The sequence below is a fragment of the Oryctolagus cuniculus genome, chromosome 13, assembly GCF_051225735.1.
Source record: "Oryctolagus cuniculus isolate XC-2025 breed Fujian yellow rabbit chromosome 13, ASM5122573v1, whole genome shotgun sequence".
In the NCBI taxonomy this organism is placed as follows: Eukaryota; Metazoa; Chordata; class Mammalia; order Lagomorpha; family Leporidae; genus Oryctolagus; species Oryctolagus cuniculus.
The window spans coordinates 31,893,361-31,917,444 of NC_142879.1; the positions used below are offsets into that span (position 1 = coordinate 31,893,361).

The 24,084-nt window shown below is 36.2% G+C and overlaps 1 protein-coding gene across 3 annotated transcripts in view; it reads left to right on the forward strand.

The window, feature by feature from the left end:
• SPATA17 (spermatogenesis associated 17) overlaps positions 1 to 24,084 on the forward strand; it is a 289,576-nt gene that overhangs the window by 29,473 nt on the left and 236,019 nt on the right. For all 3 annotated transcript variants that reach the window (XM_002717401.6, XM_089312202.1, XM_089312203.1), the window contains 2 exons: positions 9,739 to 9,789; positions 23,874 to 23,977. In XM_002717401.6, coding sequence (XP_002717447.2) covers positions 9,739 to 9,789; positions 23,874 to 23,977 — 155 coding nt within the window. The remainder of the gene's footprint in view (positions 1 to 9,738; positions 9,790 to 23,873; positions 23,978 to 24,084) is intronic.

Consider the following 24,084-nt stretch of genomic DNA (forward strand, 5'->3'; position numbering starts at 1 on the left):
GTGTGTCCCTCAGGCACTCCAAATATTCTCTTTCTATGTTCCTAAACAGTGCCCCAATTCAATCAGAAATGTAAGCCTGAGCAGCAGTCATTCTAGTCTCCTTGCCACCTCCTACTTCTTACCTCCAATCTTCTATTGGTCATGAAATAATTTCCATTTTTTTCTCATTGAAGTCTCAGTTAGATGAGGGACTAATGTTATGATTCAATGAGTGAAGCTGCAGCTTGTGATGCCAATATCCCACATCAGAGTGGAGTTGAAGTCCCAGTTGCTCTACTTCCAATCCAATTGCCTAGTAATTCACCTAACTGGGAGTTGGAGGGGTGGCAGTAGATGATAGCCCAGATAATTGGGCCCCTGCCACCCTTGTGGGAGACTTGAATGGAGCTCCTGGCTCCTGGCTTTAGCCTGGCCCAGCCCTAGCTGTTGCAGCAATTTGGGGAGTGAAGCAGATCCGTTCTCGGCCTATGTCTCTGCCTTTGTCTCTGTGTGTGCTTGTGTGTCTCCCTCCCTTCCTCTGTTGTGTGTCTCCCTCCCTCTGTTGTTCTGCCTTTCAAATAAATAAATGTTAAAAAAACACAAAGACTCAGTTCCAATCTAAAGTATATCATTTTATTGCCATGCCTGCAGTCCTTCTCCTGTAACAAGGAGTATAAAGTTCTCATCGTTCAACTTATCAGGTCCTTCATAGATGATGATTGCTTCATATATATTCTCACTTCTTGCTGCATCTGTGTAAATATGCTTTGGCCATGTGAAACCATTTGTCTTGTCATTTGTCATCATTTTAAAAATGTTCACTCTGCCTAGATTATCCTTCTTCATTCTTTCCTGACTCCATTGGTCTGAGTTTCTACTTATCCTTCAATACCTTATTTAATGATTAACTTTTTCTGATCTGAAGTGGAAAGTAAAATTCAGAATGACTATAGATACTAGGTGTGACTTCCTAATGCTTTGTCATGTGGACATTGTTCCACTTTGGCACATTTGTTTATTTATACCTGTCTCATTCATTTGGGAGCTCCTGAATATCAGTCATAGTTTTATGTATTGTCTTCCATATATCAGTGAATTTCATATCGAAGGCCTGCAGAAATTTTTACTGACTGGGTAAATGAATGACTAACAGGGATCTGAGTTGGAAGATGTTTTGCTGTGGTAAGCATGAATGATGTTTAGTATCAATACGTGCCTGTTTCAGTTAGTTAGATTCTGGTTCATCTTTCCTCCTTTTCCTCACAGAAGAATGATTAATTTCCATCCTACTGATTTTGGACATGACCATGTTTTGAGAGAAGAATGGGACATATGCCATGCCCATGCAGTAGCTTTAATAAGGTTTCTTATTCTTTTCCTGGTACATAGAAATGGCACACCTCAGATCCTGCTGCCTTGGGGTTAAGATGATGAGACATGTGAAACCTTAGGTCACATTCAATGAGGGTCAGAAGTGAACTTTGTTGTTTTGTAATCTCAAAGCTTATTATAATTACAGTGACAACAAAATCAAAGATGTTTATAAGAAACATACTGAATGGAGTATTCAGTGATGCTTACAATAAATTCTTTGGGCTTTTTGAGTTTGTGATGATGTTAGGACACCTCCATGTGGTGGTATCTTGTAAGAAGATGCTGTCTCTCAGCACTGTCTGGATCATAATTATCACTCAACAAATATTTGTTAAACTACAGTATTGAGTGAAAGCTTAGGTCAAAACTGGAGACAAAGATTTCTACAGCTATCATCAAAAACTGATAGGAAATTCTACCTAAAGAAAAGAATATCAGAATTTTAGAGTAGAGCGCTAGGAACTGAAGCTTGAATAATGCATTTGGTAGGACTTAGGATGAAAAAAGAGAATTAAAATAGAGAATAAAAAGGAAAGCCGAATGACAAAATATTGTAGAGTCCAGGGAAGAAAACTTGTAAGAAACTCGGGGTTGTCAATAGTCCAACTGTGGTAAAGTTCAAACAAAAAGGACTGTGAAAAACAAAACTCTTTATAGAAGCCCTGGATTTATAGAGAGACAGCCAGGAGTGGGTATTTATCCTAATAGTTAAAAAGCCTGCATCCCATATTGGAGTACTTGGGTTTTGTATAGGTTGTAAGTCCCTGTGTGGAACTTAGGATGGAGCAGTGATGGATCAAGTAATTGGGTTCCAGCCACCCATGTGAGACACTTGGATTGTATTCCTGGCTTCTGACATCTGCCTCAGCACAGCCTGGCCCATTACAGTTATTTGGGAGTGAATCAGCTGATGAGAGCTCTGTCATTCTGTTGCGCTCTCTCTCTCTATCTCTCAAATAAATAAAACTTCTAACAAATAGAGAAACAACATTCCTCAAAATGGTACTGAACAGAATATTTCTATCCAGGTTTTAAATAGTTCTCACAGTGATGTAAAATAGCTCATCAAGTCCTGAAGTGTCACGCATTCTCCACCACTGCAGCCTCATTAACCCGCAAGAATAGAGTTATTCTCATCTTCCTTCATGGTCTAACTCTTTCTTGCTTCCTATTTGGCTGTTGTTTTGGCTTGTTTTTCATTTCATCCTCCATTCAGGCCTTCCTGCTGATATTCATGTTGCTGTGTCTAGTACATAACACAAATTTATCTATCATAGGAGTCCTGGCCTGTTGGTTTACAGTCATGAAAACACTTTCCTATTGTTGAGGACTTGCTCTGATTCTTCTCTTTGTTAACAGTGAATTTATGTGTCACTTAGTGTGTGTGCTCATTGCACATGCGTTTCATCCATGCTGAACTCCTGCAATAATTTTCCTGTGAATGGTTATCCCATTGGACACTCAAATCATTCTACTCTTTTAAACCTGTGTAGTATTAACCTCTCCTTACCGCTCACTACCTTATTTCATAAAAGATGAAATAAAAGTTATCATTCTTGTAGACTAGAAAAATGTAGAAGTATTCTTTTTAAGATTTTATTTATTTATTTGAGAGGTAGAGTTACAGACAGTGAGAAGGAGAGGCAGAAAGAGAGGTCTTCTGTCCACTGGTTCACTCCCCAAATGGCTGCAATGGCCGGAGCTGAGCCAATCTGAAGCCAGGAGCTGGGAGCTTCTTCTGGGTCTTCCCATGCAGGTGCAGGGGCCCAAGGACTTGAGCCATCTTCCACTGTTTTCCCAGGCCATAGCAGAGAGCTGGACTAGAAGAGGAGCAGCCGGGACTAGAACCGGCGCCCATATGGGATGCCAGCACTGTAGGCAGAGGATTAACCTACCGCGCCATGTACGCCAGCCCTGTAGATATTTTTCATTCATCTTTTTTGAGTGTTCCCTGAGAAAATTTATCAATATAAACTATAGAGTATAGCTTGTATAATTTTAAATTTGCTGTTATCTTTATATTTTATCATAACAATTTACATTGATTTAATATCAAATATGCCATTTTTTATGTTGATAGTTTGAGAGCAGGAAAATATAAAGGGTCTCACAATACAAGATGAATTCAAATACATTTCATTAAATAAATGTATATGACTTTAGTTCTAGATATTTCAACATTATCCTTTTAAATTGACATCCATTAGTAAATAACTTGTATGACAATTATCTTAACAGGCAATTCATTTAAAATTTTTGTTGGATGTATCAATAGCTTATAGTGGAACAATTTAGTTAATAAAGTTAATTATGTTTTTAAAAGATGTTATTGTTCAAGACAGAAAAATTATTTACTATATTACTGAAAATGAAGACTCAAAATATTATATTTGACTTTCCAGTTTAATACTTCACATTCAGAACTTGAAAAGAAGTTTTAGTAGCTTTGAGTAAGACAGAAGATTTTATCTACTATCAAATTTCATTGTATGTTGTTATAATAAATCCCAGCAATCTGCTCTTACTATGGTTGGTAAAAAAAAAAATAAAGTATTCAATATCAGTGAATAATTTTAAAACTGGAGCCAGCATTGTGATATAGCAGAAAAAGCCTCTGCCTGTGACATCAATATCCCATATGGGCCCTGGTTCAAGTCCCAGCTGCTCCATTTCCAGTCCATCTACCTGCTTGAGACTCTGCCACCCATTAGGGGGACCTGGAAGAAGCTCCTGGCTCCTGGTTTCAGCCTAGCCCAAACCCGGAGATTGTAGCCTTCTGCGGAAGTAAACCATTAGATGAAAGATCTTTTCTCTGTCCTTCCCTCTCTTTCTGCAACTGTCGCTTTCAAATAAGTAAATAAATTTTTAAAAGAAAAAACAAACAGAAGAGAGATTGACATGGTAGCTTCTGTACATATTTTTAGTTTTCTTCATTAGATTAATATTTTTTGTACGGATGAAAAATGCCAAATTCTTTGGATATTTCTCTTTATAGGACTTCAAAATTAGTTATTTAGATAATGCAAATTCTTTACCTTTTAGTGTAAGAAAAGAAACTATAACATATGTACTTTCTTCCTTTAGCATCCTAACGTTTTAAATAAACAACAAATGCAGGATATCCTAGAATGAGTTACTAATGTTAATTTAAAGCTTTAACATGCTTCATCATAGTTATGAAATGTGTTTAGATTTGGTTCACTTGCTTCAAAGAAAAATTATTAGTAACTTGGAGAAAGAGCTTAATTGGTTTTTAATTCTTTTATTTTTATGGAAAAAGAAAGATTATTTGTAAATCAACTGTTGATAATGACCATATTGTTTTTGGTTGCCAGCAAACAAGGCAAAGCATATGCAATGAATACTCCTGATTACTTGATAATAAATCATTTTAATGATTAAACTCAAAATTATGAAATGAGGCTGGCAGTGGTGTGGAAAATAACAAAGACTCAGGCTGATCAGATCTGTTATCCATATGTGCATGGCCTTCTAAAGTTCTGTTGTCATCACTTTAATGCAGATATTTCCTTTGTATTGTCCAATCTTGCAAATAAATAAAGTTAATAGACTCAAAATTATAATAAATATGTATGACTTTGAATGTTCTTTTGAAATAGTGGACCATTTCCTCCCTGAAGCTCATCTTTTCTTGATTTCCAATCAAAATGCTCAGTAATAAAGGAAGGATTAAATAGCTTATGACATATTCATGTAACAAAATACTTTATAACCACTGTATATTGTGTTTGAAAATATGTAAAGAAGGAACTTAAAACTGAGGGAAAGGAGTGCTTGTACTAGATCTGTCTAAATTAGGTAGAAAAAGCTTTCAATAGAAATTAAGCCACCAAGGATATAAGGAGGGGAATTTGCAGTCAGGAGGTGGAACATTTCTAGTTGGCAAAGTCTGGAGCATGCAATGAAAATAAAAGGCAAAACTGACATAGAGGTCATGGGGACTGAGAAAGGAAAGCAATTGTGAGTTAAATAATTGAATGTGCTGTTCTCATGAAGTCTTAGGATAAGGGCAGCAGTTCTGATGAAGAGTATTACCTTTAGTTAGTTGTCAGAATCTTTATACCACATAATTGGAGCGGGTTGGGAAGGGCAAGAAAGATAGGAGGATAGTATGATCTAAAGGCCTAAGGAAGGATGACAACACCAAAAAGGGATACAGATTAATAGCTTCTTATGCTGCTTGGGGGTGATTACAGAAGGAGAGAAAAGGTAGTTTCAGTTTCTCCTATAAATACTTGCAAGAAAAACAGGAGGGATAGGATTTGAATAGCTAGAAAGCAATGGTGAGACTTTTCAGTCTAAAGAAGTAAAATGAATATAGAAATGGAGAAGGGAAAAATATGCACTAATTTGTTGGAATTGAGTTTTTTAAAAAGATTTATTAATTTGCAAGGCAGAGTGTTAGAGAGAGGGGAAAAAAAAAAAAGAGAGAGATTTTTACTTACTGGTTTACTCCTCAGATAATCACCACAGTTGGAGCTGGGCCAGGCCAAAGTCAGGAACCTGGAACTCCATCTTGGTGTACCACCTGGGTAGCAGGGGCACAGCCAATGGGGCCATCATCCACTGCTTTCCATACATATTAGCAGGGAGGTGGATCAATCAGAAGTGGAGCAGACAGGACATGCACCAGGGATCTGACATGAGACAGCAGCTTGACTTACTCTACCATAACCTCAGGCCCCTAACACTGAGTTTTAAGGGATGGGAGTAGTAATAGATAATTGGAAAAATTATTTATATTGAGATTATATCATGAACTTTGACTATCAATTTGACCTGTAAGAAAATGGTTCTCACCTATTGTTTACTAGAATGTAATTCACAAGATAGAAGAAAAACAACCAAAATACAAAAAAAAAATGAAAATCAAATGATATACTCTTATCAATAATCATTACCCTACTATAAAAATAAAAAGGTTAAGTGTTATGTGCCTAGCTTGTAACTTCATCTCTGTCTCACTCCTACTGATCCTAGTATTTACTCAAGTGTTAGTTACATCAGTTAGCTCAACCTATGTATCTTTACCCAAAGCAATTGGAAATGATTAAAGAGCTATGATTTTTGAAAATTATAGAAGGAATTGCTAAAAGCAGTACTTCGCAAATTCACTCAGCAAAGCTGTTTAGAATTGATTAAAAATAAAGAAGTTATGAAGACTATAACTACTTTAGTCATAGGAAAAGAAGAATTGATAAAGCCCAGAGAATTATTAAAAATGCTGGATAGAAATAAGAATCAAATTCTTAATGTAAAATAGAAAACAAACAGCCACTTATAGTGGCTTTTTTAGTACTTAAAAGTTTGTCTTAAAAGCAAGAAAATACTCAAAATACTTTGCCATCTCAACAGGCCAGGTCCTCAGTCATCAAAATTTGTGATCAACAAATCAGAAAGGACACCAACTATAAGTAACAAATATAGCCAATCTAGTCTAATTCTTCTGAATAGCAACGCTGTCCAAAAGGTCCATGTGAATATTAACTAGTTAGACTATTATGTTTCCAACAGGAATATATTCTCCATGAAAATGTCCAAAAGCCTTCTGAAAATTGAGCTAGAAGCTATGAAAAAGGCTATACAACTAACAAATGGTTGATAGTATCAAATTCTGTTGTATTTTTGATCCCTGGAATTCTTCCTACTTGACCTGTTGTAAATGCAGGATATCAATTCTCTTTATTCTGCTCTGCTTCTTTTCTTTTTCTCCTCATTTAGTTCATTGAGTAAACATTTGGTAATCTTCTATAATTGAGCATCATGTTTCCATTAGAATAAAATAGTTTATTCCTCCTATGCTTGATTTGCACCCTGGGTCTTTAGTCTTCCCTCTAAAGTAGACTTGGTACTTTGCTGATAAAGAAATATGAAACTAATAGATAGTAAAGAAAATAAGAATTTTGTTCCTGAGAAATTACAATAGCTTGTTATTTTTGAATCTGTTACTAACATTTAGTAGCTACAATACTCTGTGTTTATTCAGTTGTATGCTATAGAAAGAAAAAAGCCTTTTAGCACAGAACTCTAGAAAATAATTTTAAGGACAAGGGCTTTTTTATGTTATATTTTAACTATTCATATAACTGAAAAGACAAATATTAATATGACCAACTATCATTATCACCTAGGGTGGAGAAAGAAAGAATGGATGATATTTCATGAAATGTTTGTGTCTATGTGTATCTCCTAGATTGCTTATATAAATTAATAGTTCATACTCATACACACATTTTTTAGTATTTTAAAAGTTGTGATAAAATATTCATAACATTAAATTTTACCTTTATCATCTAAGTGTACTATTCAGTGGCTTTAAGTACACTCGCATTGTTGTGAATCCATCACCAGGACTTTCCATCTCCAGGACTTTTCCATCATTCCCAAACTGAAGCTCTGTAACCATTAGGTAATAATTCACTGCTTTCTGTAGCCCCTTTTAATGACCCTTCTACTTTCTGTTTGTGTGAAGTTGACTATTCTAGGTACCTCACATAAATGAATTATTTGTGTCACATACATGTCTTAATACTTTTGAAAACATCTGAGCTTGAGAATAAATGTAATACTATAAAAATTATTCATTTGAGAATGATATGCTGAAATCCAAGTGCTTTTCCACCTCTTCATTACAGAATTTAGAATTCTTAGGCTCAATATTTGCATCCTCTTTCGCATCATTTTATAATAAAATTTAGCCTTTTATACTTTTTGGAATTGAAATTATAGTTAAATTACATACATACAGCCACAAAATATATGTTAGTACCACTGATAACTCTTTTTATAATAACTCTCAGCTATGTCCCAAGTACCTTCAGTACCTTATCTCATTTTAATCTTCTCAACAACAATGAAGCCTTGTGCTCTGCCTTGTAAAGATAGAAATCAGGACTGAGGAACTTCAAGTAAATTGTTTAATACCTCCCAGCTGGTAAACAAAAATCGAGAATTCCTACAGGTCTGAGGCTGAAAAGCCCACACATGCTCTCTCCTTTAAACAATGACATGGCAAAGATAAGAATCCTTTATTTTTTCTGATTCAAATATATTTATTTCCTTCAAAAAGAATATTTAATGCCAACATCTGCTTCAATATGACTTGAAATATAATATAATACTATGGTAAATATTTTAGGTCACCTCAAATCCAAGATTTATGCCTTGCTTGCTGTTACAAAGAAAGAGAATTTAAAATGAAGTAACATCATTGTGTTCATTTGTAAATAACATATTGCAGCCAACTGTTTCTTAATTGCTCAGACTGTTGATAAATAATCCAGCCCTGCTGCTCTCCACAGACAATTTGCTTTGGATCAGACCCGACAATTCAAGCAACACTAATTACGGCGAAACCCTTGGATATGCATCCCTGTTTGTCACAGTGCAGAGAATCCCTTTAGAAAGGGTTAAGTTGCTTTTCTCTGATATTACCTGGAACTTAAAATCTATTACCTGGGCTCTAGTTATATTAATTGAATGAATTTTGCTTGAGGAAATATGAATAATGTTTATCACCTTGAAAAAGTATTTTTTCATTGCTGTTACTGTTTACTGTTATGAGCTATGTAAATTTTATATTTTAATTAAAAGAGCAGATGTGAAAGCTTTATTTAAAGCAATATTGTTGTTGAAATAAGATACATTGCTAAAAATAATTTACTATAACAAATATTTGTACTTTGACAAGTATGTCTTTACCAGAAAGAAGCCAAGACATTAGGAAGTCTTTACTATATCAAGGGATCGGCTGTAAGATGATATCATTGTATTTATGATTTTATGGTGTTAAAATGAATATTAAATGAAACAAAATTCACAAGGATTACTCAGGAGGCGGCTAAGTACATAACATTTTGCATAGATGGTTAGAAGGCTCAATTTTGCTCCATCACTGCATCCATATCCTTGAACGATTTCGACTGAAGACAGCATTTCTTTGAATTTTTCATTAAACCAGACGTCTTGAAATATGAATTCCTTTTATGTTTCTGTGAGTTTTGGCTAAAAGAACCCCAGTGAATAAATCATACAATACTACGTGTCACCAGCACTTGTGAATATTTCTGCTTTGTTATTCTATTCTCAGTAGAGCACCATTGATTATCAAACTCAGCGGAGAGCATTTTATGATCATATATCTCCATTAGCTCCTAGTTTGACTACCATAGATTTTTCTGGTTAAGCTTGCATTATGTATTAGGAAGCCTATCTCTTCAATACAAAGTTTGATTTCATTTTTCTAAGCCTAGAACTCTTATTATGTATTATGTATAAAGATTCTTATCTTTTATATGTAAAAATAGGCTGCACTGTCTTTGTGTAACTGAAATGTATGCCATCTTTTTTTTTCTTGATTCACAGGTAGCGTATTATACTATGAAGATGAATCTCTACAATGCAATGGCTGTCAGGGTAAATATTTCTTAACTTGTTAAACAAATGAAAAGTCAATTGTGCCCTGAATTCTCTTTTAATAAAATGAGCAAAGCAGAATAATGCAAATTTGATTGATATGCTAATGGCAATGAGAGAAAAGAGTACATAGTTAAAAAGTTACTTATGCTAAGTAATCTTGTTGGTATTAAAAATTAAAGTAAAATGTAAAATGTGTAATTATAAATGCTTAAGTTTAAGAATGTTAAATATCTATGAACCACAACTAGAAAAAGACTGGAGATATTAATGCAAAAATGTATTAGTTTGCATGTGTCATATAGAATATTGTGATAAATAGATGAACATGGTTCTGGAATATAAGACTGTTGCTCAATATAAATCAATTAGAAATTATTCATATGATTTAACAGTAATAAAGCCAATTTCCAGCTTAGAAGATTTATTTTTGTCATTTCTATGTTCATTTTTCTGTGCTATTTTTTAATAGAAAACTGAATTTAGCAATTATGGGCCTTGAACTTGGCTTATGTAGATTTTAGGAATGGATATAACAAAAATATTTCTTTTGTTTCAGACAATATAATAACATCTTAATTGCTAAACTATTATAAATGGAAAAATTTGTTACATGAATTTCACTGCTAAGACCTATGTTACCTTAGTCTCTTTCATTAATCCAGTAGTTTTTCTGCAAATAAATGATGTTATTTCAGATGAAGCATGGTAATAAATGCTTTCTGAAAAGTCCTGCATTGAACCAAGGAAGGTGAATTAGCATTATACAGACTATTTGTATTGTTTTGAAACAAGTGCTTGTCTCTACAAGGATGAGTATACTGGGAGCATAGGTCAGGGACAGTCTACAGCCTCTTTCTGCCCAAGTCTCTGCTCTCCTGGAGACTGAAGCAAAAACAAGAGAAAAAAAGTAGATTTCCTTGCTGCTTCTCCCAAGACGGAAGCAAATACTTCGGCTGCAGTGAGGTATTTACCATTCTCAGCAACATTCATATGGGAAAGCAATTTGATTTTCTTCTTTTAATGAGATTGCTTTAGCCTGGGAATTGAGCAGATTTTAATTCTCTGTACAGTCCAGCCCTCCTGAAGACTTAACCTCCAAGTCTAAGATTTAGATTTTTTTAAATCATAGTTAGGTGTGTCTCCCATGTAAAAGTAGATGACTGAGAACCTAAAGCAGTTGTTGACTAATGACTTACCTAGTCCTTAGATTCCCAGGGGAGATTACGGACCCTCTTCCCTATCTTCTGTACTGCTAGAGAGAGGCATAGAAGAGAGCATTAGGAAAGTGCATATTTTTATTTGATACTTAGCCCCAAATCTTCATACTGAATTCTGATCTGGCTCGGAGTATTAATGTTTCTCTTACCTAAGAAACTCACATCAGTGCAAGCCACTTGGAAGACAGTGTTTTTTTTTTTTTTTTTTTTTTTTTTTTTTTTTTTACTTATTTCAACATCAAACTAAGAGCACTAGCTCTTGACAGGGGTTATCAAATGTCAATTTGTCTTTGATTAACATCATTGGACAAGGTTGAACTTTTTTTTTTTTTTTTTTTTTTTTTTGGACAGGCAGATTTAGACAGTGAGAGAGAGAGAGACAGACAGAGACAGAGAGAAAGGCCTTCCTTTCCGTTGGTTCACCCCTCAAATGGCCGCCATGGCCGGCGCGCTGCACCGGATCTGAAGCCAGGAGCCAGATGCTTCCTCCTGGTCTCCCATGCGGGTGCAGGGCCCAAGCACCTGGGCCATCCTCCACTGCCTTCCCGGGCCACAGCAGAGAGCTGGACTGGAAGAGGAGCAACCCGGACAGAATCCGGAGCCCCAACCGGGACTACAACCTGGGGTGCCGGCATCACGGGTGAAGGATTAGCCTAGTGAGTCGCTGTGCCTGCCAAGGTTGAGCTTTAAAGTGAGTTAATTTTGGAAAACAGCAAGGGTTAAGCAAATCTCTTGTCCTTTTGTGTTTTGAAATCAGCTTATCAAAAAGAAAAGAAAAAAAAAGTACACAAGAGTACACAAGAGTGCTGCCTTTGCTTCCCTGTGGCAAAGTAGATACATCCCCACTAAACTCCTTTCTTTACTTCACCAGTGTTAGCTGAATTGCCTGTCTCTACTGTTTGTTCCACTGCTCACTGGAAAAAATGATTGCTTATGCTACAGCTTGTCTGCTTCCTCCAGGACCTGAACTTTGTCCTGTAGACAGTATCTTTTTAACATTTTCTCCTGGGAATAGGCTGAATTCAGGGTAGGGCATTCTCTGCTCTACTAACAAATCATGCCACCCTTTCACACCATTTCCCCATGTCACATCTTTCCAGACTTGTCGACACCTTCCTATGAAAGAAAAACTTATTTCCTGATTAATGTTTGTAAATCTTATTTTCAAATTTAATTCAGTGACTGGACTGAATTTATTTGTAAGTGGACTTTGTCCAGTTTATTTATAAGTGGATTATTGTAAGTTAGTGCTCTAAATTTTTTGCTTTCTGCAGGAGTGAGTGACTGAAGGGAACAATGTGTAGTCCACATACCTTTGTGTTGTACACATTTGGAGCTTACAACTCTTATTGGATACCAGTACTTGAGATATTACCTCTAATAACTACAACTTTGCTTTCTCAGTTCAAGCTACCAAATAACTTTCTCCAAAATCACTACTCTATTAATGGTTTGAAATCGGTGGCTGTGAATATCCAAAAAGAAGAACCTCTAAGTTAACAGATAATTAACAAAAATATATATGGACAGACACACATTTACTTAAATTATGAATAGGAACTTTGCATACAATAAATAAGAAAAAATGTTATCTTGATCGCATGACAACTAAATTATATTCAGTTGTCCTAGGGGCTAGTGAAGGTTTCTGAAAAGAGAGGAGATTTACAAATTTATTTATAGCCTAGTTATCTATAAATAGATGCCACTCTTTAGTAATGAAGAACAAAAATCCGCATATGTGATTTTGCTTTAGGTGATGTTATTAATCTCTTGATTTTCTGCATTCTTTTTTAGAAGAGTCATCTCTTCTCTAAAGACTTTACAATTTTCTTATTCTCCTAGGATTGATCATTCCATTTTTTATGTCAATATTTTATCATCAACATACTTCTGTTATAGAACCTGTAAGAGTGTATTATCCTTACTAATTTACATGCCTAGCTCCACCCACTACACACTGGAAGTCCCTTGAGGCCCAGGGCCCATCTTTTTCATCTTTGTGTCTCAATGGCTTACTTGTAGTAGACAGGTAAATAAATCCCTGGTTCAGTCAATAATACTGGCCTATTCTTTACTAAACAAGAAATCAAAAGAATCTTTGCTTTATTTATGTTTTTTTTTTTTTTTTTTTTTTTTTTTTTTGCTGTAAGTCCATACATGCCTTGTTATATTGAAGTCTTTGCTGGGGGATATTTAAGCCTCTGTTGATTACCTGATTAGGCTAAATGGGATGTGTAAATTAGACATTTTAAGGTAAAATTTGGTTAGTGTAGTTCATATATGAATGGAAAACCTCGTAAGATTTAATCCTTTGCCAAAGTATCATGCAGACAGGTTTGAAGGAGGGTTGTTATGATATAAGCTACTGTCAGAACCCACACTATTGCCTTGGTGTTGATTTGCTGCTAGGCCAGTGACAGTCAATTAATGCAGCCATAAATTGCATGGTGAATTTTTATCTTAGCTCTGGAGCCATATTCCTCTTGTTTCTCTATGGGACACTTTATTTTCTCTTTTAGTCTTTAATTTGACTTTATTCTAGATTAGGTTTCTGCTTTTTCTTTTTGGAGCAATTTTGAGCTCTGTGATGTGGATTCCATTTGAATTTGGCCACCAACTTTTATTTTCAGTTCTCTTTGCTTGGATAGTTTTCTGTATCTGAAAATTCCATGAAGTAAATTAGTTGCTCAACTCATTTCTTTCCCTGTCCCATCTAGACAGACAATTTTATTTCCTCTTGTAGCCTATGATAGAACTGACCCTCCTATTTCTGATGTTAGTGAGCATGTTGTCATCTACCGCCCATCACATACTGCACCTAGAGAGTCAGATTTCCTGACAGTAGTGTAAGGATAAGGGCAATGGAAAGCTTATTTAAAATATCTCCAGGTAGTCAAAAAATGCAGTGAAGGGATTCATTCAACCTAAGGTCTGTTACCATTCCCTTTGCCCAGCGCCTTGATTCAAGATTCTTAGGATTTAGAGTTTTCTCTACCTTCTAGCTTATGCTTACTGGCTGACACCATCCAAGAGGAAGTCTCGTATGGAATTACACCCCTTACACCTTATTCTTCCATTTAGTGAGGGAAAATTACACAAGGCCATGATTACAAACATTAATTCTCAACTGTGTTACCGAGGCCCAGAAGTTCCCGGCAGGATGATTGTAGATTCTGAAATTTAATTCCCAAGGATAAAACGACATAGCAAGGAGCTACTTGAATGCACCTTAATGAAACTTAATGCAGAATATCTCTGTGTTTCCGGGGCCAGGCAAGAAAAGAGGGCCATATCACATATTGCCGAATTTGGTAAGTCAGAAGTATTGGTAAAAACTCTAACAATAATTAGCAATTGTATAGCAGTTACTACTCCAGAGGCATAATTCTATGTATTTTAAATACTGTAGTTCTTCTTTGTAATCCTCACAGCCAACTAACTATTGGAGAGGTTTATTCCATTATGATTATAATTGAGAAAAAAATGGAATCATAGAAAGATATCTTTTCTAGGATCAGACAGTTAGTAAGTGAGTGTTATAAACTAAACCCAGGATATCTGGCACCCACATGCTTGTCAATTCTGGTCACCTGTAATCCTGCCTTTATCTTTTCATTTTCTCAAAATCTAGATAAAAGCAACACTATGAATGCTAAACCAAGCCTTTAGGGAATTTTTATTACTCATGCCCTAGATTTCCTGAGATCCTATGACATAAAAAATTTATTGGCATCCTTACTGGTAGTCATTTTACTTAGAGAATCTTGAATTTAGAGATAATTAGTAACAGATTCGGTTGAATCAACCCTACACAGTGTCACATTCTTCCCCTTGTAGCGGAACTGGATGATTTAGGATGACAAACTTCACCACATAAAAGAATATTCAGGCTGTGGACTTCACATTTTTCTATTGCCAACATCAAGATTGTCACCTCTCATCGCTGTAGATGAAATATGCTTCTTGCTACAATTTTAAGTAGATTTTATAGAAGATAATAGCAAATTATAAGAAAAAGAAATTGTCTTTTCTACACTGTTTGGAGTCTAACGTGCAGATTTTTGTGATCTGTAGTCTGTATTTGATGATATTTGTACCTCTACCATGCCTGATTTTTACCCTGACACATTAATGGAAAAGAAAATGAAGTTCTAACTTCATTATAACTTTGGGATCCACAAAAAATTGTTACTAGGACTGCTTTATGCAACTGTTAATTCCCCACTGCTAAAATAATGTTTATAGTATACTGACCTCCAATAAACTAAGCATAATATGAGTATGAGTATGTAATCTGAATTAGATTTGGAAATTAGTAAAAGTAGCTATCTGGGAAACATTTATTCCTTCTGATACCTTTGAAAAGTTGCAATTTGATCATCTTATATACCTTTGGTCCTTATTTGCTTTACTTTTAAGTCCTAGGACAACTGGCACAATATCATATAAATACAGATATTAAAAACTACAAGGATACAGCATCTTAGCCATATATAAGATATCTATCATACTTTTCCCTTTCAAAGATCTATAAGAAATGAGAAATGGTAATAATATAAACTCAGAGTTTTCAGGATATACAGATATGCATTAATGAGCTTTTTCTCACTGCAATGAAGCACCAGAAGTTCTACCTTCAACAAGAGGTTCATTTAGCTGACCGTTTTGGAGGCTGAAAGTCCAAACAGCAAGAAAAGCTGGTGAAAACCCCATGACTTGTGGAAATAGCACATGTGAAAGATCAGGTGTGAAGATGAAATGAAACAAGAAAGGGTGGAGCCAGGCTTGATTCTTTTATAACAACCCTATCATGAGTCACATGGGCCAAAAGATAAATACCATAATCCTGCTAGAGAGCAGTACCTGCAGGGACCCAAGAATACAGTAGTAGGCCCCATCTCTTAATGGTTCCTTAGCACCTACCATACCACCAGTCCAGAGAATCCAGCCTTTAAGCACATGAACCTTTGGGGACACCCAGACCATTTCTAAACTATAACAAATTGTAATTGATTGTTTCAAGTAGAATTCCTTTACCCCTGGAGTCTTTCTAGATGGTTGTTGATCAATCTCATATACTTAGTGAAACTATGCTGGATCTAAAATATTGCACTTATTTAAATGATTTAATTTGATTTTAGAATTCCAAAATGTTTTAATTTAGATTGAAATTCTCACTTTAAGGAAAATAAAAACTTTAATAATAAATGGAACACAAATATAAAGATCACTTGAAGCAACAAATCTGCAAAGTACTATAACTTTATTGATATATTTCCTCTTACAACTCCAGAGCTATATAATAAAAATTTTAGTTTACAAAACTTAATCACACTTAAAACATTAAGTAATCATTTTCTTTATTATCTCTGAAATACTATATATATATACAGAAAAGATTATATAGCAGTTTTACTTAAAGATGAGTTAATATGTATCAGATATATATGAAGGAAGCTTCATCCATCTCAGTCTCCTAAACTGTCGTCCTATTTTCATATTTATAAAACTATGAAGTAAACATTTACATTTAGAATTAGCACCATAAGGAAATTAGATAGATGGAAATTGATAGGTAAATTAATTCAGAAAAGGGGTAATAAAAGTCTCTTGTATATTGGATGTTACATTGCAATTCTAGGAATAGAAAATAAATAACATGTAGTTTTACTCATACAAAAATACCCCAGAATGTGAACCTAAAAAAGAAGAGAGGAGACCATACCAAATTTTTACCTGATGATGAAGAGATATTTCAATATTCTATTACCATGAAAAAGAATATTTTTCTTCTTGCTATTTCTTGTACCAAAATTATTGTGAAATTACATTGATCTGTAGAGAATGAGGAAGTATGAAGTCATGTAGAATGAGGAAATAATATTAAAGGGAAGTAACTACATGTGAAATTATTCATATTTTTCTCTAAAATATTTAAGATTTTTACTTCTATTCAAATGTATGAAAAATGTTTTCATATATATTTCCATATACTATATGTATACTTTTGAATGACAATGCAGCAACATCTTGAATGAAAATAGGTTATACCAGCAGGCGCCATGGCTTAATAGGCTAATCCTCTGCCTGTGGCGCCGGCACACCGGGTTCTAGTCCTGGTCGGGGCACCGGATTCTGTCCCAGTTACCCCTCTTCCAGGCCAGCTCTCTGCTGTGGCCAGGGAGTGCAGTGGAGGATGGCCCAGGTGCTTGGGCCCTGCACCCCATGGGAGACCAGGAGGAAGCACCTGGCTTCTGGCTTCGGATCAGCTCGGTGCGCCGGCCGCAGCGCGGCAGCCATTGGAGGGTGAACCAACAGCAAAAGAAGACCTTTCTCTCTGTCTCTCTCTCTCACTGTCCACTCTGCCTTTCAAAAAACAAAAAAAAGAAAAAAAAAGAAAACATGTTATATTATTTGTTTATTGCTCTTTATTAAGCTATCTTAATAATATCTTAGTGAACTCACTCTTCTGTGTTCACTGTATTGTCTTCTGGAATGTTGAACATTTTAATAAACAAAAGTTTAATTGTGAATAACTGAGTTCTACTTCATGAATAGTAGATAGATTTTTATAAGTGAATTTATTTTTCATATCTTCATTCTAACTATAGGAAATAAGGTTTCTTTTCTCTTTTTTGAGCATTTTAAGGGTGCTATGGAATTTGAGGAATGAAAGTAAACCCAATGCAGGGAAAATCTTTTCTATGAGCAGATGGCTTTTGATATATCAAGGTTTTGCCATTTGTTTTAGTGCTTAAATAAACATTATTTATAAGACCACTTACATTTTGATGTTACTTAATGAAGAATATGCATCATTGATTTGACTAGCTTAAGAGGTCATTTAGAACTTGCCTGTTAACAAGCTGTAATCTGCTGAGCATACAATGACTTTGTTCAAAATTATCTATTCAGAGCTGATCAATGACAATAATTGTTTTATACCAATCACTTCTGAAATTTGCTAATTAGTTTGAAGGACATGAATACTAGTTCTCCTATTCCTATTTTGGAAAATGGTAACCCAGTTACCTTGAAATAGTAACAGATGTAATCAAAATTTGTCTTGCTTCTTGAAAATAGTTTTTTTTTAAAGATGAAAGTTTATTCATTATTAATGAAATATTAAGAGAAAACAGGCAAAACTCAAGTCACTCATTCTTGTAGCAGGAGATGTAGTTAAATCTCTCTATATTGTATTATTTTTTTTTTTTTTGACAGGCAGAGCGGATAGTGAGAGAGAGAGACAGAGAGAAAGGTCTTCCTTTTGCCATTGGTTCACCCTCCAATGGCTGCCGGGCCGGCAGGCTGTGGCCGGCGCACCGAGCTGATCCGAAGGCAGGAGCCAGGTGCTTCTCCTGGTCTCCCATGGGGTGCAGGGCCCAAGTACTTGGGCCATCCTCCGTTGCACTCCCTGGCCATAGCAGAGAGCTGGCCTGGAAGAGGGGTAACTGGGACAGGATCCGGTGCCCCGCCCAGGACTAGAACCCGGTGTTTCAGCGCTGCTAGGTGGAGGATTAGCCTATTGAGCCGTGGCGCCGGCTATATTGTATCTTATTATATACATTAACTATTGGTTAAACTGGGCTCTGGGCCGGCGCCGCGGCTCACTAGGCTAATCCTCCGCCTTGCGGCGCTGGCACACCGGGTTCTAGTCCTGGCCGGGGCGCCGGATTCTGTCCCGGTTACCCCATCTTCCAGGCCAGCTCTCTGCTGGGGCCCGGGAGTGCAGTGGAGGATAGCCCAAGTGCTTGGGCCCTGCACCCCATGGGAGACCAGGATAAGTACCTGGCTCCTGGCTTCGGATCGGCGCGGTGCGCCGGTTGCAGCGTGCCAGCTGTGGCGGCCACTGGAGGGTGAACCAATGGCAAAGGAAGACCTTTCTCTCTGTCTCTCTCTCTCACTGTCCACTCTGCCTGTCAAAAAAAAAAAAAAAAAAAAAAAAAAAAAAAAAAACTGGGCTCTGTAGAATCTAAGAAAATGTTATCTTTTAAATTCAAGTACAAACATACACACACATCATGTTTCTCTTTAAACAGTATATGTGTAAGATGTTAAATTAAAAAACAAATGATTTAACTTCAGACTGACCTGGATTTGTATCCTGACTCTGCCATTTACTCTTTAACTGATTAGGTGACCTTGAATTAATTACTTAACCTCAGTTTCTTCATTTTTAACATGGAGATCATGCCCCATTCACAAGGATATTGTGTGAATTAAAGCAGTTTGCATAATACCTGGCTCAAGAGTGGAGCTCCATAAATTTAAGATTCTTCATTTCAGTGATGGCAGCTTCTTCACCCACTCAAATGTTCAGTTTTTACTAGCTCTTTATACCCTCTCATCACTCACAAACCACTTAAAGTGTGGCTTTAATTTATACTTTAGTGTGGGTGACTTTTAATTTGATACCTTAACTATCACTTACTTATTATGTCCTTTAATACCCAATTGTGAACAAAAGGATTTGTCTTGGAAGGGAATTGTAGCCTGCCGTTGGGTAGAGGCCTAGGGTGTTAAGGAATTAAAAGGTTCTCTAATATTAAATCAATTGTAGTTTCTCTGGTTGTGCTTGGTAATATTTCCAGTAGTTGCTGAGTTTGGGGAGGACAGAAGCCCAGGGCACTGGCGCTTTTTTTATGATACAGGAAACCCTTCATACTCTAGCACAGAGTTTTCAACCAGTCAGTTTTTATGCTTATACACATATTGTCTCCGAAATGGGCATACCAATAAGGTAGTATTACCTACTCATAAATCACCATCATCCCTCGTTGCTCTTCATACTCCAGCATGCATCTCTCATGTTTTCTGGCACACTGAATCTTATTTCATTTAGAATTTTTATTTATTTATTTATTTATTTATTTATTGACAGAGTGGACAGTGAGAGAGAGAGAGACGGAGAGAAAGGTCTTCCTTTTTTCCGTTGGTTCACCTCCCAATGGCCGCTGCGGCTGGCATGCTGTGGCCAGCGCACCGCGCTGATCCGAAGCCAGGAGCCAGGTGCTTCCTCCTGGTCTCCCATGCGGGTGCAGGGCCCAAGGACCTGGGCCATCCTCCACTGCACTCCTGGGCCCCAGCAGAGAGCTGGACTGGAAGAGGAGCAACTGGGGCAGGGTCCAGCGCCCCAACCGGGACTAGAACCCCGGGGTGCTGGCGCCGCAGGTGGAAGATTAGCTTATTGAGCTGCAGTGCCAGCCTAGAATTTAATGATTTATTCATGATGTAGGTAGCTCCTCCCTTAATGTTATTCAATATCCTAATATTTTCACCTGTAACCTGGGTCACTCTAAATACCGGACTTTTTCCTGCTGCATATTTACAAATGTCCCCTTCTGTAATAAAATTATTACAGTAGATGCAATATAAACATGCAAATCATTTGAAACCACAGCCAAATATATCACCTTAGGCAATTATGTAACTTTTCTGAGTATTAGTTTCCTCTTATATCAAATGTGACTGATAATAATCCTATTGTATTGATTAATCCAGGAAAATATTCATTTTTGTTTTTTTATAGGTATCTATATATACATACATACACATTTTACAATTGATTATTCATTTTCATTAGGAAAGTAGGTTTATCAATCCCTCCTATTTCTTGTTAGCCATAATATGATTTGGTCAAATCAGTGAGATATAGTTTCTAAATTAAATAAAGGAATATAATTTCAGAGAAATGAATTTTTGTTAAAGAATATGATCATTTGAGAAGTACTTTTTAAAAAGATTTTCTTTATTTGAAAGACCAAGTTTCAGAGAAATAGGGAGAGACAAAGAGAGAGAGAGAAGGGAGAGAGAACCTCCGCCTGTTGTTTCACTCCCCAAATGGCTGCAATGGCCAGGGCTGTGCCAGCTCAAAGCTAGGAGCTTCATCCTGATCTTGCAGATTGGTTCAGGGACCCAGGCACTTGAGCTATCTTCTGATGCTTTCCTAGGTGCATTAATAGAGAGTTACATGGGAAGTGGAGCACCTGGGTTTGAATCAGTGCCCATACAGGATGCCATTGTTGTAGGTGGCAGCTTAATCTACTATACCACAATACCAGCTCCTAAGAAGTATTTTTAAAGATTCATTGTATAATTTTGTTACATTATGTATCTATAAACTATTTACTTTTACTTTCAAGAGTTATGTCCTTGGTTTAATTGTTCTTATAAGCTGTTGTTCATATCTACAGTTATTTTTTCCTTTCTCTTACTGGGAATTTGACTAAAACACTTCATCAAAATTTTCACAATTAATATATCAGATTATGAAGTACCTTTAAAATGGCCATTTTTAAAAAAAATTATTTGTATTTATTGAAAGGCAGGGTTACAGAGAGCCAGAGAGAGAAAGAGAGAGAGAGAGAGAGAGAGAGAGAGAGAGAGAGAGATTGAAATAGAGGAAGAAAATCTTTTTTAAAGATTTATTTATTTATTTGAAAGGCAGAGTTACAGAGAGGGAGAGAGATATCTTCCATCTGCTGGTTAACTCCCCAAATGGCTGCAACAGATGGGACTGGGCCAGGCCAACACCAGAAGCCTGGAACTCCATCCAGGTCTCCCAGATAGCTGGCAGGTGCCTGAGTACCTGTGCTGTCCTCCACTGCCTTCCCAGTCACAATAGCAGGGAGCTGGATTTGGAGCAGCCAGGACCCAAACCAGCACTCACGGGGGATGCTGGCATTGTAGGCAGCAGCTTAACCTGCGGCACTACAACACTAGGTCCAAGAAAAAGGATATTTCATCCACTGATTCACTCCACAAATCCCCACAACAATTGAGGCTGGAGCTGAGTCTCCTTTGTGGGTGGCAAGTGTGCAATTACTTGAACCATCACTGCTGCCTCCCAAGGTGTGCATTAGCAGGAAGTTGGAATTAGAAGTAGAGCCATTTGATCCCAGTTGTTCCATTATGGGATTTGGACAACGCAAGTGGAACCTCAATTACTGTGTACATGACCAATATGACCATGTTTTAAATGAGAAAAAATATAAATAATCAAAATTCATGTGAAACATTTTTCTGCATTTTTTTTATCTTTTCAGCATTCAATTTATAAATATTTAAACATTTCTCAGATTGCAAAAAAATGGTCTTTGGGAATAAAACCAATAGAGTATAGCACAGTCTCATTACTTTTTCCAATTAAGAATAAGTATATATATTTAGTGAAAATTATTGTTTTAAGCTGAGTTATTATTTCTTAATATTTGCTATTTCTTCCTCTTCTAATTTTGTCAAGGTAATTTAGGTATTATTTTTTCAACAGAACTGATATGCATTATTGTTTTTCTTCTGATTTTTTCTCACATGTGTTGTATTATCAAATATAGGACTTAAGGAAATTGAGTCTCATGATTACTGGGGCTTTATAAGATACCTAGTAGCTTATTTAATTATATCCTCTTAGACCCTCAGCACTCCTCTCATCAAAATACACACACACACACACACACACACAAACACACACAATTATGTGTTTAGTACTGAAACTGAATGTTAGCATGCAGTGGAAAACACAAAGAGCAGATTATTGCAGTAGAGGTTTCCATTCATTGAAAATTGCAGTTCACTTTATAGTTCTACATTACTATGAATAACAGAATGGGCTTTCTGAAGCCCTAATTCGATTACTGGATCCATCAGTGGTAGCTGGGTAATAATAGGAAATTTATGTAACCTTGTCTTTGTAGCCATTTTTCTCATCAGTAAATGTGTCAATAAGAGTTGTATCTCATAAGAAGATTCTGAATTTTTAAATGCAGAAATAAGCCAAATCCTTAGAGTAATGCCTGCACATAAGAACTCATAAATGTTAGCTGTTATTGTTTAAAGAAGTGTTAATTTTGTCATTCCTGAACAAGGCAATATTCAATTTAAATATTTAGATACCACTGAGTTGGTCTATCTAAAAGATTTATTGCAATCTTCTAACCAATTGGCTATGAAAAAATTTACCCTAAAGGGACTTTAGACTCTTTCAATAGTTAAATAGTTGAGTTTTATGAAATAAATATTTCAAGATAATTCAATTACCTCCAATTATATTATGATTTTTACATACTGTAAATTAAATACACGAATGAACTTACATTTGCAATAATACAAGAGAACTTCAAAAAGTGTGTGGGAGTTAAAAGATAACTTAGGGACCGGCACTGTGGTGCAGTAGGTTAATCTTCCACCTGCAGCACCCTGGTTCTAGTCCAGCTGCTCCTCTTCTGATCCAGCTCTCTGCTATGGACTGAGAAAGATGGCCCAAATGCTTGGGCCCCTGCACCCACATGGGAGACCTGGAAGAAGCTCTAGGCTCCTGGTTTTGGATAAACCCAGCTCTAGAAATTGTGGCCATTTAGGAAGTGAACCAGAAAATGGAAGAACTTTCTGTCTCTCCCTCTCACTGTCGTAACTCACCCTCCCTGCACCCCATGGGAGACCAGGATAAGTACCTGGCTCCTGCCATTGGATCAGCGCGGTGTGCCGGCCGCAGCACACCAGCCGTGGCGGCCATTGGAGGGTGAACCAACAGCAAAAGGAAGACCTTTTTCTCTGTCTCTCTCTCTCCCTGTCCACTCTGCCTGTAAAAAAAAAAAAAAAAAAAAAAAAAAAAAAAAAAAAAAAAAAAAAAAGAAATACAGTCCTTAAAAAATAGAAGTTTATTTTGTGCAGAGTTTTTGAAGTTCACACATAGCTTTCTCATAATACGTGTTTTTCATGAAGTATTTTAAGAACTCTCATATATATTAGTGGAAATGCTATAAGACTTTATATGATATATCAACCATATTTAGCTGAATTTTAAAGAACTATTGTTTTTAACAAAAATGTTCATGACTTATTCTGTTTTTATTACATCTATAGATTCAGAAAGTGTGGCGAGGATACAGGATTCGAAAGTACTGCTTTAATTATTTTTATTTGAAAGAATACTTGAGAGCTGTTTCAGAGACCAATGAGGCAATTAGGTAAGTAACACAATCACTAGCCAGCCTAGTGGTAAACCTTTCAGAAAGATTATTAAGAAGTGTCGATCATTATAATACTTATAACCATTTTCTGAAACTCAGTAATA